This window comes from Neovison vison, chromosome 14, assembly GCF_020171115.1.
Source record: "Neovison vison isolate M4711 chromosome 14, ASM_NN_V1, whole genome shotgun sequence".
Taxonomy (NCBI): Eukaryota; Metazoa; Chordata; class Mammalia; order Carnivora; family Mustelidae; genus Neogale; species Neogale vison.
The window spans coordinates 19,321,975-19,338,272 of record NC_058104.1 but is presented as its reverse complement, the minus strand read 5'-3'; the positions used below and the strand labels follow the sequence as shown (position 1 = coordinate 19,338,272).

Below are 16,298 nucleotides of genomic sequence, written 5' to 3'. Positions count from 1 at the left end.
CAAGTTAAATAGAAGTCTCAAGTGGCTTGTTCCAGTGAAGAAGTAAAGAAACACAGTTGTGCTCTTTTCAGACGTGGCCTTTCATAAAGTGTCATCAGTCTCCTGTCCCTTCCTTGTCTGCCTGAGCAGTTCAGGGAACTCACTTCACCTTTTTAGGTTGCAGTACAGTTTCAGGTTCCTCCTGTTTGTTTTGCCTTGGATTCTCTCTAAGCAGTGGACTTCTCTGTGTATTTTATAGAACTTTTTTGGTCGATTGTCTGTAACTGAAGTTACTTCAGAAGGGATCTGCGTGTGGCTTGTGTTGGCAGCGTGCTCTGTGATTTCTGACCTGCCTCTGCCGTGCCTCTACAGGACTCACTGGCTTGAAAACAGACATTTTGGTTAATTTCTCAGTGGAGCGTGGTGCTTTCCGGAGGGTGTGAATTTAGGTTCCTCATTGGAACCCAGCGTTCAGGATCTTAAGGTTCACCAGTACATTCACATTTAGTCTTTGTCTTAAAAGTCTGTTGATGTGTGGTTGGACTTAGAGCTACCATTTGTCCTTTCTGACTTTTGTCTATCCCTCCTTTTTTATCACCTTTTGGATTATATGACTGTTTTTTAGAATTCCATTTTCTCTGTTGGCTCTTTAATAATGCATTGTTTCTCTTTTATCTTTGGTCTAGAAATTGCAGTGTGCAAGAATATGCAATACCCTTAACTTCATGGCCCACTTAGAGTTAATATTATACCTGTTCACATAAAACATAGATCCATTTCTCTCACCTGCCCTCCTTTAAGGCAAGGTTTCTTAACCTGGACACTATTGCCATTTTGTTGTGGGAGTGGTCCCGTGCGTTTCAGGATATTCAGTAGCATCCTTGTCCTCTAAGCACTAGAAGCCAGCAGTGCCCTCTCAGTTGGAAAGAGGTCTGTAGATACTACCATGTGTCCCGTGGGGCAAAATAACCCCAGGTTGAGAAGCCCTGCTTTATTATTTTTTTAAGGTTTTATTTATTCATTTTGGGGTGGGGGAGCATGCACACACACGTGCATGAGTTGGGAGGGGCAAAGGGAGAGGGACAAGCAGACTTGACACTGAGTGTGGACCCTGATGTGGGGGCCTGATCCCATACTCCAGTGATCATGACCTGAGCTGAAATCAAGAGTTGGCCACTCTGAGCCACTAACTCAGGCACCCAGGCGCCCCAAGAGAACCTCTGCTTTGGGGAATAGATGTCCTGTGTGTTACATCTGTCTTTGTTCTAAACCTACCAGACAATGTTGGAATGTTTTAAGTGGTCGTATGTATTTTTTTTTAATTAAAAGAAAAAATAATTTTATATTTCTCTAATTTACCATTTCCAGTGTTCTCCATTCTTTTCTGAAGATTTGAATTTCTCTCTGGTATTGTTCCCTTTCAACTGGAAGAACTTGCTTCAGCATTCCCTGTAATGCAGGTCTGCTGGCAACGATTCGTTTTCTTTTCTCTGAAACGGTCTTTATTTAGCCTTCATTTTGAGCTAACAGCTATACCTGAGCTATAATGGACACTCAATTATCGTGGCTTCAACTGGACTATGTTTTAAAAAAAAAGACAAAGATGCAGCTGTGTGGGAGGAACCTTGTGGCCAACTGCATTTCCTCAGTGTGCCTGGACGCCACACTGCCCTGCTTGAATGGCTTTTTAATTCTCTTCACGCTCGTTCATAGTACTCACCTAGTGGCTCTGGAGTGGCTGTCCGCCGCCAAGCACTGTTGTAGGCTCTGGGGACATGGTGAGGGGCCGCCCGTTCCCTTCCTTGTGGAGCTTAACGTTTTAATGGAAGGAGGCACAAGATAAGCAGATAGGTATTTAAACAAGAATTCTCTGAAGGTCAGAAGTATGAATAAAATAGTAAGATAAGGTGACAGGATAAAGTGGTACAGCCGCTGCTTTATATAGACTGGTCAGGGAAGGCCTTGGAGCTGACTGGGAAGGAGCCAGCTTTGCCTAGGGAAAGGCATCCCGTGCAGAGGGAAGGGCAAGGATAGCAGCCCAGAGAATAACACAGGGAGACCCTAAAGGCAGGAAGAGACATGACTAGAATTACTAACGATGCTCTGAGCACTTTACCTCCCTCGCTCCATTTAGTCCTCATGATAACCTTGTTATCTTCTCCATGACATCAAGGAGTAGTAACGAAGACAGAGAGAAACTGAGGCACTTCGCTCAAGATCAGTGGAGGGTGGCCAGGAGTTGCACCCAGACAGCCTGGACTCCAGAGCCTGCCTGCCTGACCGCATCTAGAACTACCTCCACAAAGCAGTTTGTGTCTTTAAGTCAGCTCTGTGCCAGAGACTGAGCCCGTCTCCTTTTTTTCCAGGTGTACAAAAGAGCCAAGGCACTGGACCAGTCTGACAACGACATGTCTGCCGTGTACCGAGCCTATATACACTAAGCCCTCGATACCCCACCCCTGCCCCCCAGTCTTCCCTCTGACCCCTCCTCCTCACATGGGGTTGGGGTCCTGGGACTTAACTCTGGACCAGTCCACCCGTCTCCATCTCCTTTTATACAGACTTTGAGACTTGCCATCAGCACAGCACACAGCGTCACTCCTCCCCTGGAGGTCCTGGGGAGGGGAGGGGTGTCAGCAGGATTGGCCTTTGGGAAAGCTCTTGAGCTGGGCACTGGCCCTGGACTAGGTGGCTGTGTGTTCATACACACACACACACGCACACACACACAGAAATAACACAATACACACGACCCCTACATACCACACACTGGCTCTCGCCCCAGGATAGAAGCTGCCCAGAAACTGCTGCCTGGCTTTTTTTTTTTTTTTTTTTTTTTCCCTTCCTTCTGAGCTTGTCTTATCTCAGACCCTTTCCATTCAAGGAACTAGAATCAGCAGTAAGAACTGGAAGCCTTTCCACTGCTTCCTTCCCTCAGAGCAAAGAGGCTGTGGTTATGTCCACATCCCCCTACTGGATCCTGCATGTGACAAAGAGGCTCTGGGTCAAGATGAGCCAGCACCGACTCCAAACAGGGTCCTCATGGGCCCTCCAACCTCAGGTGACCAGCTGATGAGGATTGTCATGTTTAAGCTACCAATGTGCAACCAACTCTCTCCATAAATGCCTTTGTGAACTGAAAAGAGATTGGCAAAGTTGAGCAGACGCAGGGCTCTGGCTCTCAGGGGAGAGCAGCAAATCGCCAGCACATTAGGTGAGCCTCACAGAAGCCTGCTCTCCTCGCTGCTCTTGAGCTCCTGTCCCAGAAGTCACCATCACTGCAGAGCCCTGGGCTGGGATCAGACTTCCTTGCTTTGGTGTAGGGGGAGCTCACTCCTCACCAGGCTCTCTTAGTATTTGGATTTGCATTCCAGCCCTTGGGAAGGGGATCCTGAGGGCCACCAGGGAGGAGTGAAGAGGGAGGAGAGGGGTTCCTTCCTGTTTTCCGTTATGCTGCAGACTCCCACCTGGTTCTCAAGAGTCACTCTGACTGGGTCCCCTCACAGCAGTCTCACCCCCTCCGGCCTACTCCAGCACATGTTCCCCACTGCCCGCCTCTTCATTCTCTCTTCCTCATTTTCTTCCCGTGGAGACAGTGTTTTCTGTCCCTTCTTTGGCCCAGACCCAGCCTGACCAACGACAGCCATTTTTTAGGCTCAGCTCTTGAAACAGGAACGAGTGTCTTCACTTCAGCCAGAAGCATGGTCTTCGATGCTTCCAGGGCCCCAGGGTCTCTCGGGAGGGAAGAGAACTGGGCCTGACCCAATCTGAACTATCTGACCCTCAGAGGTGAACCTGAGACATCCTCAAGACCCTAACATTTCTCCTTGGATAGGGGACCAGAGGGGCTTGGAATGTGGCGTAAAAACAAGGAGAAGTCACCTAAAGGATGTCAATGTTCTCTCCCTCTGCTTGGGTTGCGTTTTCCAAAGTCACACTTTGCAGGTCAGCATTTCTAGTGAATATACAGAATGAGACCACACTGGTGTGGACCCCTCCCCCTCAACCTTGGCCCTTTTCCGCTGATCAAAAACCAGGCAAGGGATCTCAGAAGACATAGGGGGAGGGCAGGGAAGATGCTGCGTGTTTTTGGCATAACTTCACTGGGATTTGGAATTATTTTCTGTCTGAACACAAAGCCTGTTCTAGTCCTAGCTGGACACTTCGGGGAGGGTGGGGGTGGGGGTGGGGAGAATACTGTAATGAAACTGGTTAGTCAATGTTGTCTTAATATTGTTGACAATTCTGTAAAGTTTCTTTTTATGAGTATTTCTGTTTAAGCTATTTCACCTTTGTTTTGAAATTCTTCCCTTTTAGGAGAAAATGTGACACTTGTGAAAAAGCTTGTAAGAAAGCCCCTCTTCCATGATCCTTTTTTTTTTCCTTTAAACCTCCTTTAAATGACAAATCTAGGTAATTAAGGTTGTGAATTTTTATTTTTGCTTTGTTTTTAATGAACATTTGTCTTTCAGAATAGGATTGTGTGATAATGTTTAAATGGCAAAAACATGATTTTGTGCAATTAACAAAAAGCTACTGCAAGCAAAATAAAACCTTTATTGGTAACACAACTGTGACTGATTACCTCAGCAGTGGCCACTACCTGCACCCAGACCCTCCACGCCCAGCGGTGGAGGCAGGAGGGTCGGGAGCGCCGGGACAGCTCAGCCGGCCGGTTCTTCCCGGCCGGAGAGCTCAGCGCGCGGAGGGCACTGCCGAGCAGGAACAGGCCGCCCTGCCTGCCAATCGCCGGACGCGGCGAGAACAAGCCGTCGGTTGGCCAATCAGTGGGCGCAAGCGGAGCAGGGCGCCCTATCACTGCCGGGAGGGGGCGGGATAAACTGCCGCCTCACTCCAGCGGGATCGGCGCCCGAGCGCCCTGCGCCCGCGGTAGGTGCCCGCGGCGGCTTGGGAGAGCCGGCGCAGGCGGGTTCGCGCAGTCGCCAGTCTCGATTCGCAGCCCCCGCTCGGCTGGTCTGAGGCGGGGCAAGGGGCCCGGGATCGGGGCGGGCGCGCGCGCAGCCGATCGGCGGCGGGGGTGGCCAGCGCGCCACGGGCGCACGGACGGCGGGTGGACCGAGCCTCTGGCGGACCGCTGGCGGGTGGCGGTCCCTGGGCGGCGAGCAGCGGCGATGGCGACCGCGATGGCAGCGACGGCGGCGGAGCGAGCGGTGCTGGTGAGGCGCGCGGACGGGGGCGGACGGGGTGGGACGGGGTGGGACGGGGTGGGGTGGGGCGGGACGGGGGCCCGCGGGCCGGGGCGACTGACCGCTGGCCTGTCTCCGCAGGAGGAGGAGTTCCGCTGGCTGCTGCACGACGAGGTCCACGCCGTGCTAAGGCAGCTGCAGGACATCCTCAAGGTAAGGTTTCTGGCGGGCCGGCCCGGCTGCGGCTCCTTCCCCGGGCGCCGCGCCTGCCTCCCGAGCGCCTGCTGTGGACGCGACGCGCGTTGTGCAGACCAGGCCCTGCCCCAGTGGACTTGGCGTCCGGTGGAGGCACCATTATGTGATTGCCCACTTAATCACAAGCAGCCGTGTGAGCGTGGTGGTGTGGGCCTGGAATGAGCCCCCGGCTGGGGGGGGGGGGTCTGGGCGGTCAGGGTTGGGTTCAAGGAAGGCTTCCTTTGAAGCTGTGATCTCAAGGTCTTCAGCACCTTACTCAATCTCATGGGGCCTCCTTTTCTCAAGAACGAGATTGCAGTACTGGCGTCACAGGGCTGTTGTGAAGACAAGTCAACTCACAAAAATGTCCAGGCATTGCCTGCTATCACCAGGAATTTCTAGTTACCATGAGTACCGTCATTCCCTGACTCTGCTCCCCCACACTCGAGCATCTTATCCCAGCCTGGAGGTCATCTCTGTTCTATATCCCTGAGTTGGGCAGTCGGTAGGCGTCCAGGGAATGTGAAAGGAACAGCTATCCACTCTGGTAGGACCTGAAACTCAGGTGGTGGGGGAAGGGCCAGAGAAATGGGAAGGTGCCCTGGAGGTTGGAAAACTAGCCTACTTTGTCCCTCCCCTAGCCAACCCAGGAATGGGGCTTCTGAAAGGAGAGGTGAGCTGGATTGGGTCAACTTTACTCCACTCCCCTCTGCCCCTCCAGGAGGCCTCGCTCCGCTTCACTCTTCCATGCTCTGGTGCAGGCACCGAGGGGCCTGCCAAGCAAGAGAACTTCATCCTCGGCAGCTGTAGGTGAGCCAGGGCTGAGCAGGAACAGGAGGGATGGACTGCTTGTGAGGGGGACACCTGGGATACCCTCTAGGGGAGGCTGTACTGCCAAGACCCTGCCATGCAGATTGATTTCAGCCCCAACATGTAGAGGGTGTGCTGTGGGGCAGCCTGGGCCATCCTGTGACAGCAGGGGCAACCTGCTGGGAGGGCGAGGTGGTGGAAAGGGCAGCCGCAGGCACTGCTCTGACCCCCGCGTGTTGCAGCACAGACCAGGTGAAGGGCGTGCTGACTCTGCAAGGGGACGCGCTGAGCCAGGCGGTGAGTCCCCCAGCCCCTCTTCCCTTTCCCTGCTGCTGGAGGATCCAGTGGGGAAGAGTGTGGGGGCCTCCTGCTGAGCTTTGCCTTTACCTGTTGGCTTTGTGGCCCTGGGTAGGATCCTTGACCTTTCTGTGCCTCAGTTTCCTCATTTGTAAAATAACAACCCACCCCACTAAACCTCCTCTGGAATTGGTGTGTCTTCAGTGAGAGGTACAGGAAGGGGGATGCTTTGCACACGGCCTAGCCCTGAGTCTGGGCCCAGTGAAGCGTGGGCATTGGAGGGATTAGGCTGGCCCCAATTCAAAGTGGAATCAGCCAACATCTGAGCTCCGTCTGTGCTAGGCACCAAGATGTGGGGGAAGGTGCCTCTCCTCAGGTAGTGGGTGTTGAGTCCATTGGCTTGTATCCATGCTCCCTTTCTGCCCACAGTCACACCACCTCCTCCCAGCTGAGGCCACCTTCCCCTTTCTGTCTCTGTTCCCTTTCATTTCTTTGTGGTTCCTTTTGGGCTTGAGTTCCTGTCTCCTGACCTCCCTGTTCACACCTCAAGTGCTAGGGAGGATGGGAGACTTTCTGCCCTGTGGATCAGCTGGGGCCTGAGCTACCACACTCGTGCCATGTCTGCCCCCCGCTCAAGGGCTCAGAGTGGCCATAAGCAGGAGAGGGGTCCTCCTGCTTATACGCTCTTGCCCGTCAGGATGTGAATCTGAAGATTCCCCGGAACAACCAGCTACTGCACTTTGCCTTCCGAGAGGACAAGCAGTGGAAGCTGCAACAGGTAATCAGGCCATTTTCCTGCCAGGGCTCAAGCCACAAGGGCAGGCAGGGGCAGGCCTGAGCGGCACTGAGGCCTCCTCGGGTGGCCAAGGGGGATTTAAGGCTGCGGCAAGCCTGGGAAGTTGTTGCCTAGCAGCAAAGCTGGGGCAGGCAGTGCCTGGGACTCCAGAGTCTAGCCTGGAGGGAGGTAGGAACCTGCTCTGTCTGTAGGCCTCTGGGCCCCAGTGGGAAACACAGGGAACTCCCCTTCACAGAGCCTCCAGGGGCTTCCAATGGCTCCTGGGGACAAAGTCCACACTCCTCTGTGATTGGACCCTGCCCCTCCACCTCAGGGCCTTTGCCCGTGCTCATCGCTCTGCCTGGAGGCCTCTCACTGCTTTATTCTTCACTGGGTGATGCTCAAGAGGCACTTCCCTTGGGCCTCCGTTGACATCCATCTAAAGAGGCTCCTCCTCCCCCAACCTGCAGAGTCACCCTTTTGTCCTTATGCAAGTCACTCAGTGTATTGTCCTCTTGTGCCTTTGCTCTGCTATTATCTGTCCTCCTTTAGAAGGTGAGCTATGTGATGGCAGGCCTGCCAGTCTGTGCGTATGCCCAGCACCCAGGCAGGGCCTGGCTTTCAGTGAGCACAGAGAGGACAGCTGGTGGAGAGGGGTCAGGCAGCCAAGACCAACCCCAGCCCTCCCAGGAGGACAGTCCATCAGAGTGAGGCCCTGTCATCCGGGGCCCTGGACACTGTGGCTACTCTGAAGTTGGCTTCTCTTCCTCCTGAGGCCCAGCCCACTGACCTTGCAGTGGGCTTTTTTTTTTTTCAGATCCAGGATGCCAGGAACCACGTAAGCCAGGCCATTTACCTCCTTGCCAACCGGGATGAAAGCTACCAGTTCAGGACAGGAGCAGAGGTCCTCAAGGTAAGCTGCCTGCAGGAGCAGGAGAAGCAGGATCCCTGCTCCTGGTCCTGACCCCTGACCAGGCCCCTGGAGAGCTCTGTGCCCAACAGCCTCAGGTACAGCCGATGGTCGCCCCATCAGCTCTTGATAGACGTGTCTATGCAGTCAAATGACTCACAGACCTGGCTCTGATCCCAGGGCTCCACTGAACTGTGCAGCCCCAGGTCACTCTCTTAGCCATTCTGTGCCTCAACAGCCTCACCTACAAAAGGGTGCCATGGTGTCGTGACTGGCAGTTGTGATGATGCAGGCAAAGCAGCCCTTGGCAAATGCTCAGGAAGTAGTAGTCTCCTAGACCGAGAGAAAGCCTTATAATTCACAAAGCGAATTCACATGGTGTGGAGGGGTGGGCTGCATTGACACGCCTCAGATTCATGCTTAAGCTCTGTCCATGACTTAGGTGATTCACTTGCCCTCTTTGGACCTCTGGGTCCTCTATGAAAACTTACAACTAGATGGACTGAGGTCCCTCCCAGAACTGTGTGATCACCCTGGGTGTAGGCTGTGCGGGCCCCAGGCCTCCACCCAAAATTTCCCTTTCCTAGAAGCCAGGTCACCCCAGTCCCATTCCCATGACAATATCTGGAAGCAGTGGAAATTGGGGCTCTGAGGAGTTCTGGCCAGAGCTTTGGTCCTTGTCAAAGGAAAAGGATGAGTTCCAGATGGTTCCACCATTGACTAGCTATGTGACCTTCCCACTTTGGAGCTTTACTTTGGAAAACGGGGCTGGTGCCCACCTTAGGACCTCAACTTACCCATCCTATCACCTCCTCCAGGAAGCCTCCCCTGGCTCCTTGCACCCAGCCTGGATTAAGGCCCCTTCCTCTAAACTCCTTCACTGCCTGCACCCCCATCCACAAATCCCTCATGCCCCTGGGAGTAACTCCAGGGAGCTTCCATCATCCATTCCCCATTGGACCAGCACCCGGGACCCCATGTGGTAGAACGTCCTGCACCGAGGTCAGCAGTGCAGACGTCCCGTCTCCCACCCGCAGCTGGAGCCCAAACATCTGCCCCTTGAACAAGCCCCACATGATGGGGGTTCAGGCCGTGAGAGTGGGACCACACAGGCAGGAGCTGGGCGGTACCATGACTTGGTCCTTCCCTGATGTGAGAGGGTGGGGGCTGCCCCCGCAGCAGCTGTGACCAGCCACCTCCCTGCAGCTGATGGACGCTGTGATGCTGCAGCTGACCAGAGCCCGCAACCGGCTCACCACGCCAGCCACCCTTACTCTGCCTGAGATCGCTGCCAGTGGCCTCACGGTCAGTGCCTTAGGCCAGCCCCTGCTCCGGGAGAGGGAATCCCCACCAAGGAGCCCCGCTTGCCCCTGGGAGGGACACAGGGGTGTGATGGGGTCCTGGAAACCCCAAACTTTTGTCAGTTGAAGGTCTAGGTCTGTGTAGTTTTCTGGGCCTCCATCTTGCATCCCCCAAATACCCCGGGTCTTGGTTCCCAAGCCTGGTGCAGGAAGCTCCCCGGGGTACCTGGGAGGAGTTTGGAAGCCCCCGTCCATGGGCTGGGACATGGGATCCCCCAGGCAGTCCTGGGGAAGCTGTGCCTGCCTGGCCCTCATGCCACCGGCTTGCCCGGTCCCTGTCCCCAGCGGATGTTTGCCCCAGCGCTGCCCTCCGACCTGCTCGTCAATGTCTACATCAACCTCAATAAGCTGTGCCTCACCGTGTACCAGTTGCACGTCCTGCAGCCCAATTCCACCAAGGTGAGGAGGACCCCACTCACCCCTTCACCCCCAAGTGCCTTGCAGCCTCTTGGGCCTGACTGGGTCTGATGCTCTTCTGCTTAGAACTTCCGCCCCGCTGGAGGTGCCGTGCTCCACAGCCCCGGGGCCATGTTGTAAGTATGGTGCCCTGCAGCTCCCTGCCCGCCCCAACCTTCCACACCTTGGGTGCCGGGGGGCCAGGCTAATCAGGCCACCCCCAGGGACCCTCCTTCTCCCTCCAGCGAGTGGGGCTCCCAGCGCCTGGAGGTGAGCCACGTGCACAAGGTGGAGTGTGTGATCCCGTGGCTCAACGACGCCCTAGTCTTCTTCACTGTGTCCCTGCAGCTCTGCCAGCAGCTCAAGGATAAGGTGGGCTGTGGGGACTGTGGGGGCGGGGCGGGCCTCTCAGACAGATGGGGCCCCAGATACTAGGCTACTAAGTCATTTCATTTTGGAGGGATTCCAGGGGCTTTTGTCACACTTCCAAAACACCCTCAAATCTTCAGGTTCTCTGTACACATGAGCAGATGGGCCACGGTGTTGCTGAGCAGCAATACCCTCTCCCTGACACATTGCCCCCAAATGACCTTAAACCTGGGTCACAGGCTACAGTAGGGGCCAAGCCACCTAATATCTCCACTTACCATGTCTCCCCTCCTCTCTCCCTCCCTAGATCTCTGTGTTCTCCAGCTACTGGAGCTACAGGCCTTTCTGAGCAGAGCACCCAAGAGCCTGACCCCCAGGGAAATGGCCCCTGTCCCCCTCATCCATCCCCCCCAGGAACATTGGCCAGAGCCAGAACCAGGCAGCGTGGGCTATTATTTATTTCTCTCTTCGCCCCATCCTGCCCATCACATTTGCACAGATGAAAATGAGCACTGGAAGCACGGAGAGACAGGGATGCTGGCTTGCTTTTTCTTTAACAGGGGGTGGTCAGGAAGGCAGAGTCCAGAGGTGGCCCACATTCCAAACCCTGCCCTCCCTTCTCAGCGGGAACCTTTGGACTTGGGGTGGTGCCAGGCCCAGGGCTCTCCTCCTCCCTCCTCTTTTTGCCTTCTGACCTGCCCCAGGATGGTGACGGGCAACCATACTCTCCCTTCTGTTGGAGGGTGAGGAGTGGGCAAGGGCCCTAAGCTGGGAATCAGGAGGGCAGACAGAACCATCCACCGCCTCGCTGTGGTGCCCTTGAATGTGTTTGCTCCGCATCCCTCACAAGGCCTCCAGGAAATAAAGATCATCTGACTTTACCTAGAGCGTCTTGTCTGTCTGTCTGTCTATCTGAGTGAGGACCAAGTTGGGGATCCCTGATCATCAGCACCTGGGTGGGGTACCCAATGATGGAGCCCCTGGCCTCCTGTCCCACCATTGAGGGGGTCCTCCAGGCTGCCAAGGGACTGAGTGGGCTGGGGACAATGTTTCGGCCTCAGGGTTCGGGCCACTGAGTTGGAGCTCAGCTTCCCCTCCCGTCAGCAGTTGCTGTGTGACCTAGAGCGACAGTCCAGCCCGCTGAAAGCCGTTGGGGAGCAGGTGGGCATGGGGAGAAAGCAGTGAGTGCCCACACGGCCCACCCCTTGAAGGGAAGCTCAGAACACACTCCAGACTCAAGTTCCGGACAACCAAGACATTGGCACTGTTGCCAGCAGGACACATGGACAGGGGAGCTTGGGGACTCGCTGCGTTAAGGTTCCAGGGCCAAGTTATCCACTCCCCTGCGGTGTTCCTGCAAAAGAAGCACGGGGCTGGCCGGGCTTCCCTCGTGTGTGCCGAGCCGGCCCCTCTCCACAGGATCCCCAGCACCCCCCTCTCCCCAGTGCAGTTCCAGGCTGCTGCCTCCGCTGGAGGGTCTCACCTGCCCGGGGCTCACCTTCCGGGGTCTGGAGGCGCGGCGGCTGCAGCAGCTGTGGCAGCAGCAGTGGAGACAGACCAGCAGCAGCAGGAGCAAGACGGTGCCTGGGGGTGGAACGGGTGTCCAGATACAGCCCTCGGCCAGGCCTAGGACAGGAGGCCAAGGGGGGGGCCAGAGGCCAGGGCCACACTCACCGAGGAAGATGAGGAAGATGATGAAGGCAGCAGTGTCCCAGTTGGACTGGAACAGCTCACCGCTCCTGAGTTTCCCCAGCACTTCCTGGGCTGTGGCCTCCAGCTCTTTCTCCAGGTCTTTTGCCAAGTCCATCTCCACTCAAGGCCTCTGGGTGCCACCTGCCCCGGCCCCCCAGGGCTGCCTCAGAACCCTGTTTTCTAGGACTGGGCGGCATCCAGGCCTCCCGCAGTCCAGCCCCTGCCCTGCGCCTGCCCCCTCCCACACCACCCCTCGGCCCCTGCCCTGTCCCTTCCCACTCCCCCCCCCCCGCAGCCCCACCCCAGACCCCCACCAGCCTCCGAGCTCCCCCAGCCAGGCAGGTCCCAGGTCCTGAAAACACCAACTATTTCCTGCTTCCGGATCCGCAATAGGTGCTGCCTGAGGCCCTGACACCTTGGCAACCGGTCCCACCCTTCCCAGGGGGCGGCCAGACTCCAGAGGGCGGGGCCTGTGCCCTAGCAGGTGTGCTCACAGCCTCCCCACAGCAGCAGGTGCTGCAGGACCCACGGAGGGAGCCACGGGCCCCGAAACCCTCTTCCTTCCAGGATTTTTCATGTTTTCTCAGAAGACCAGACAAGCAGCCTGGAACACAGTGCGCCCTGGGCTGCTGTGGACTTGATGAGTGAAGATGGGAGGGAGGGAAATATGGTTTCCATTCCACATCCCTTTCCATTTCCACATCCAAATGCAGGTGGCATTTACCAGCACCGTACTAGGCATCTTCTGTGTCCTTGTTTGCTGTATTCTAATCCTCACATTAATCCTTAAGAGAAGATGCTTGTCCTCTCAAAGGAGCTCTTTCCCCAGGACTTGGGGACCTGCGGGCCTGACACTGACCACAAAGGCAGCTCTCACTCTCCCTTCCTTCAGCAGACGCGCATCCAGGCCCACTAAGGGCCCAAGACTGCTCAGCACTTGAGGTTGGCCCTGCCCCAGGTGGACACATTTTCTGGGGCTTGTGGACTAGCAGGGGACAACGTCTCAGCTAGGCTGAGGACCAAGCAGACCGCTGTACATCCACTACCAGATGTGTCCTTGTGGCAATCCTGAAGGGGCTGTTCCCATTCTCCCCACATACAGATAGGAAAGGCGCCGCCTTGAGAAGTCTAGCAACCAGTTCAAGTCACACACCTGATGTACTCATTTCATGTTGCTGCTAGAACGTATCACCCCTGCACTTAGCGGCTTGAAACAATCCAAATTTATTGTCTCACAGTTCTGGAGGTCAGAGTCTGAAACAACAGCAGGGCTGTGTTCCTTCTGAAGGCTCTAGAGGATAATCTGTTTCTTGCTTTTTCTAGCTCCTAGCGGCCACGCACGTCCCTTCGTCCATTCCAGTCTCTGCTTCCAGCCTCATTTTCTCAGGCCCCGACCCTCCTGGCCTCCCTATGACGAGGACCCCTGTTGATGACATTGGCCCACAGGATGACCTCACGATCAGAATGACGTCTGCAAAGTCCCTTCTGCCGGGTAAGTTAACATATTTGCTCCAAGGTTCCAAGGAGTCAGATGAAAACATCTTTGGGGGGGGCATGATCCTGCCGGCCATACCCAGAGTGAGTAGAGAAGCCAGAACTGGGACCCAGGCACTCAGACCCCAGAGCCCTTGTCCACCATATTCTAGGGTCTCCTGCCCTGGGCCCCTACAATCCCTCCATCCCATTCCAACGTCTCCAAGCCCTGTTGCAAGAGGCAGGGTCATTCTGAAGCAACCGGAGTGTTATTGCCAAAGGAGAGACAGCACTGCAGTCACTATGGAAAGCGGTCAGGTAGTGCCTCAAAAGGTCACACGTGGGGGCGCCTGGGTGGCTCAGTGGGCTAAGCCACTGCCTTTGGCTCGGGTCATGATCCCAGGACCCTGGGATTGAGCCCCACATCGGGCTGTCTGCTCTGCAGGGAGCCTGCTTCCTCTTCGCTCTCTCTGCCTGCCTCTCTGCCTACTTGTGATCTCTGTCAAATAAATAAATAAAATCCTTAAAAAAAAAAGGTCACACGCGGTGATAGCAAACGCCCAGCTATTCCATTCCCAGGTGTAGACCCAAGACAACTGCAAACAGGTTCTCAAAGACTTGGGCACAAATGTTTTCACAGCGGCACTCATCCCGAGAGCCAAAAGGTGGGAACAGCCCATGTGATCTGTCCTTACTGGGCCCTTCCTCAGCCACACAGAAAAATGAGATCCTAACACCTGCCACAAAACGGATGCCCCTCAAAGACATGCCACACGGTGAGAGAGGCCAGACTCAAAGGGCCACACGGAGTGGGTTTCTGTTTCTGGGAGAAATCCAGAACGGGTACATTCAGGGACTAGCATTAGCCAGGGGCTGGGGAACTCAGGGGGTGGGGTGGGGAAGGGAGTGAGTGTTTAGTGTGTCCTTTAGGGTGATGAACCTGTCCGGGAACAGGACAGGGGTGGTAGCATTATGACATTGTGAATGCACTCAATTCTGGTCTGCCACCTATCTGCTCAAAAGAAAGAACGGATAATGGTGGGAGAGGGGGTACCTGAGTGGCTCAGTCGGCTGAGCGTCCGACTTCTTGGTTTTGGTTCAAGGCATGATCTTGGGGTACTGGGATTGAGCCCCGAGTTGGGCTCCATGCTCAGCAGGGAATCTCCTTGAAGATTCTCTCCCTGTGATCCTCCCCCACCCCACTGTCTCTCTCTAATACTTAAATAAATCTTTTATTTTATTTTATTTATTTGACAGAGAGAGAGACAGCGAGAGAGGGAAACAGGCAAGGGGAGTGGGAGAGGGAGAAGCAGGCTTCCCGCAGAGCAGGGAGCCTGATGCAGGGCTCAATCCCAGGACCCCAGGATCATGATCTGAGCCCAAGACAGACGTTTAAGGACTGAGACACCCAGGTACTCTGTAAATAAATCTTTTTTTAAAAAGAACAGATAATGGTTAATTTTATGTGAATTTCACCTCAATTTTACTTATTTACTTATTTTTTTTAAAACGATTTTATTTATTTATTTAACAGAGAGAGAGACAGCGAGAGAAGGAACAGAAGCAGGGAGAGCGGGAGAGGGAGACGCAGGCTTCCCACTGAGTGGGGAGCCCAATGCAGGGCTAGATCCCAGGACCCCAGGATCATGACCTAAGCCGAAGGCAGATGCTTAACCGACCGAGCCACCATTTACCTCAATTTTTAAAAAGAGGGAAGCACTGGGTCTCTTGGGTGGCTCATTTGGTTGATCATCTGAATCTTGATTTCAACTCAGGTCATAATCTCAGGGTTGTGAGATTGAGCCCCAAAGTGAGCTCCATGCCCTGCCTCGGGCTCTGTGCTTAGTATAGAATCTGCTTCAGATTCTCTCCTTCTGCCCCTGCCCCCTGGGGTTTGCAGCTGTGGCCCCTGTCCCCCACCATTTGGCTGAGCTGGGTGGGCAAGAGGCCTTCTGTCCACTCCTCTCCCCACTGACCCTTAGACTTCCCATCCAGACCCTTGTTTCTTGTTTTTCATTCCCATTATGAAAGTAAGACCTCCCCATGGTGGGGGTGGGGAGGTAAGACCTTTTCTTTTTTCTTTTTTTTTTTTTTAAGATTTTATTTATTTGACAGAGATCACAAGTAGGCAAAAAGATAGGCACAGAGAGAGAGAGAGGAGGAAGTAGACTCCCTGCCGAGCAGACAGCCCGATGCGGGGCTCGATCCCAGGACCCTGAGATCATGACCTGAGCCGAAGGCAGAGGCTTAACCCACTGAGCCACCCAGGCACCCCAGACCTTTTCATTAAAGAAAATCTGGGACATTTTAAGCTGTTAAAAAACAAATCCCGTGAGAGCCCCCAGACCCAAGCAGAGCAATGATGGGGGGGGTCATGTGGCAGGACATATTTCATGTGAGTTAGACCCCCCAGACTTGGATCCTGCTCCCAGCCCTTACTGCCTACCGGTGTGTGACCTTGGGGCACAATCCCTGATCATCTTTGTCTCAGTATCCTTTTCTGTAAAATGGGTGTATACATAGCATCCCTCTTTTCATCTTAAGACCGAACGGAATAATCCGCATTAACACTTCTTAGCCCGATGAGACGCTCTGGAAACACACACTAGATGGCCGTGTGTTACTCACCCAAATTGTGAGTGTGATCCCCCCCAGTCTTCTGTTCTTTGTACACCTTTGGGCTTAGCAGCCAGGCTCACACTGCTCAGATCACTTTACCCTGGGCTTTTCGCAATCCGCATAGCCAAGGGCAACTTGCAGGTCACTGCTGCTTTCTGTAAACATGATCATCTCGTTTGCAGTGAGAGAGTGGCCACCCACTAAGCCTTGCTTCCTCCCCACAAATTGTTCAGAAC

The 16,298-nt window shown here is 54.8% G+C and overlaps 3 protein-coding genes across 9 annotated transcripts in view; 2 read left to right on the top strand and 1 right to left on the bottom strand.

Annotated features, from left to right (window-relative positions):
• Positions 1-4,550, top strand: part of GLYR1 (glyoxylate reductase 1 homolog) — a 34,468-nt gene extending 29,918 nt beyond the window's left edge. For all 4 annotated transcript variants that reach the window (XM_044233789.1, XM_044233792.1, XM_044233791.1 and 1 more), the window contains one exon: positions 2,346-4,550. In XM_044233789.1, coding sequence (XP_044089724.1) covers positions 2,346-2,420 — 75 coding nt within the window. In that variant the 3' untranslated portion in view covers positions 2,421-4,550. The remainder of the gene's footprint in view (positions 1-2,345) is intronic.
• Positions 4,551-5,030: 480 nt separating this feature from the next.
• Positions 5,031-11,159, top strand: ROGDI (rogdi atypical leucine zipper). Its single transcript, XM_044233154.1, has 11 exons — positions 5,031-5,156; positions 5,268-5,339; positions 6,082-6,170; positions 6,413-6,467; positions 7,165-7,245; positions 8,060-8,155; positions 9,359-9,457; positions 9,799-9,912; positions 9,997-10,046; positions 10,155-10,281; positions 10,586-11,159. Exons 1-11 carry the CDS (start codon positions 5,112-5,114, stop codon positions 10,625-10,627), a joined length of 870 nt encoding a protein of 289 aa, XP_044089089.1. The 5' UTR covers positions 5,031-5,111; the 3' UTR covers positions 10,628-11,159.
• Positions 11,160-11,261: 102 nt separating this feature from the next.
• SMIM22 (small integral membrane protein 22) lies at positions 11,262-12,380 on the bottom strand. Of its 4 annotated transcripts, none has more exons than XM_044233155.1 (4): positions 12,285-12,380; positions 11,953-12,111; positions 11,762-11,862; positions 11,262-11,632 (listed from the first exon to the last, which is right to left on the bottom strand). In XM_044233155.1, exons 2-4 carry the CDS (start codon positions 12,083-12,085, stop codon positions 11,591-11,593), a joined length of 276 nt encoding a protein of 91 aa, XP_044089090.1. In that variant the 5' UTR covers positions 12,086-12,111; positions 12,285-12,380; the 3' UTR covers positions 11,262-11,590. The 4 variants fall into 4 exon arrangements, with proteins under 4 accessions (XP_044089090.1, XP_044089093.1, XP_044089091.1 ...); XM_044233158.1 differs by having other exon boundaries at positions 11,777-11,862; XM_044233156.1 differs by having other exon boundaries at positions 12,289-12,380.
• Positions 12,381-16,298: the final 3,918 nt, after the last annotated feature.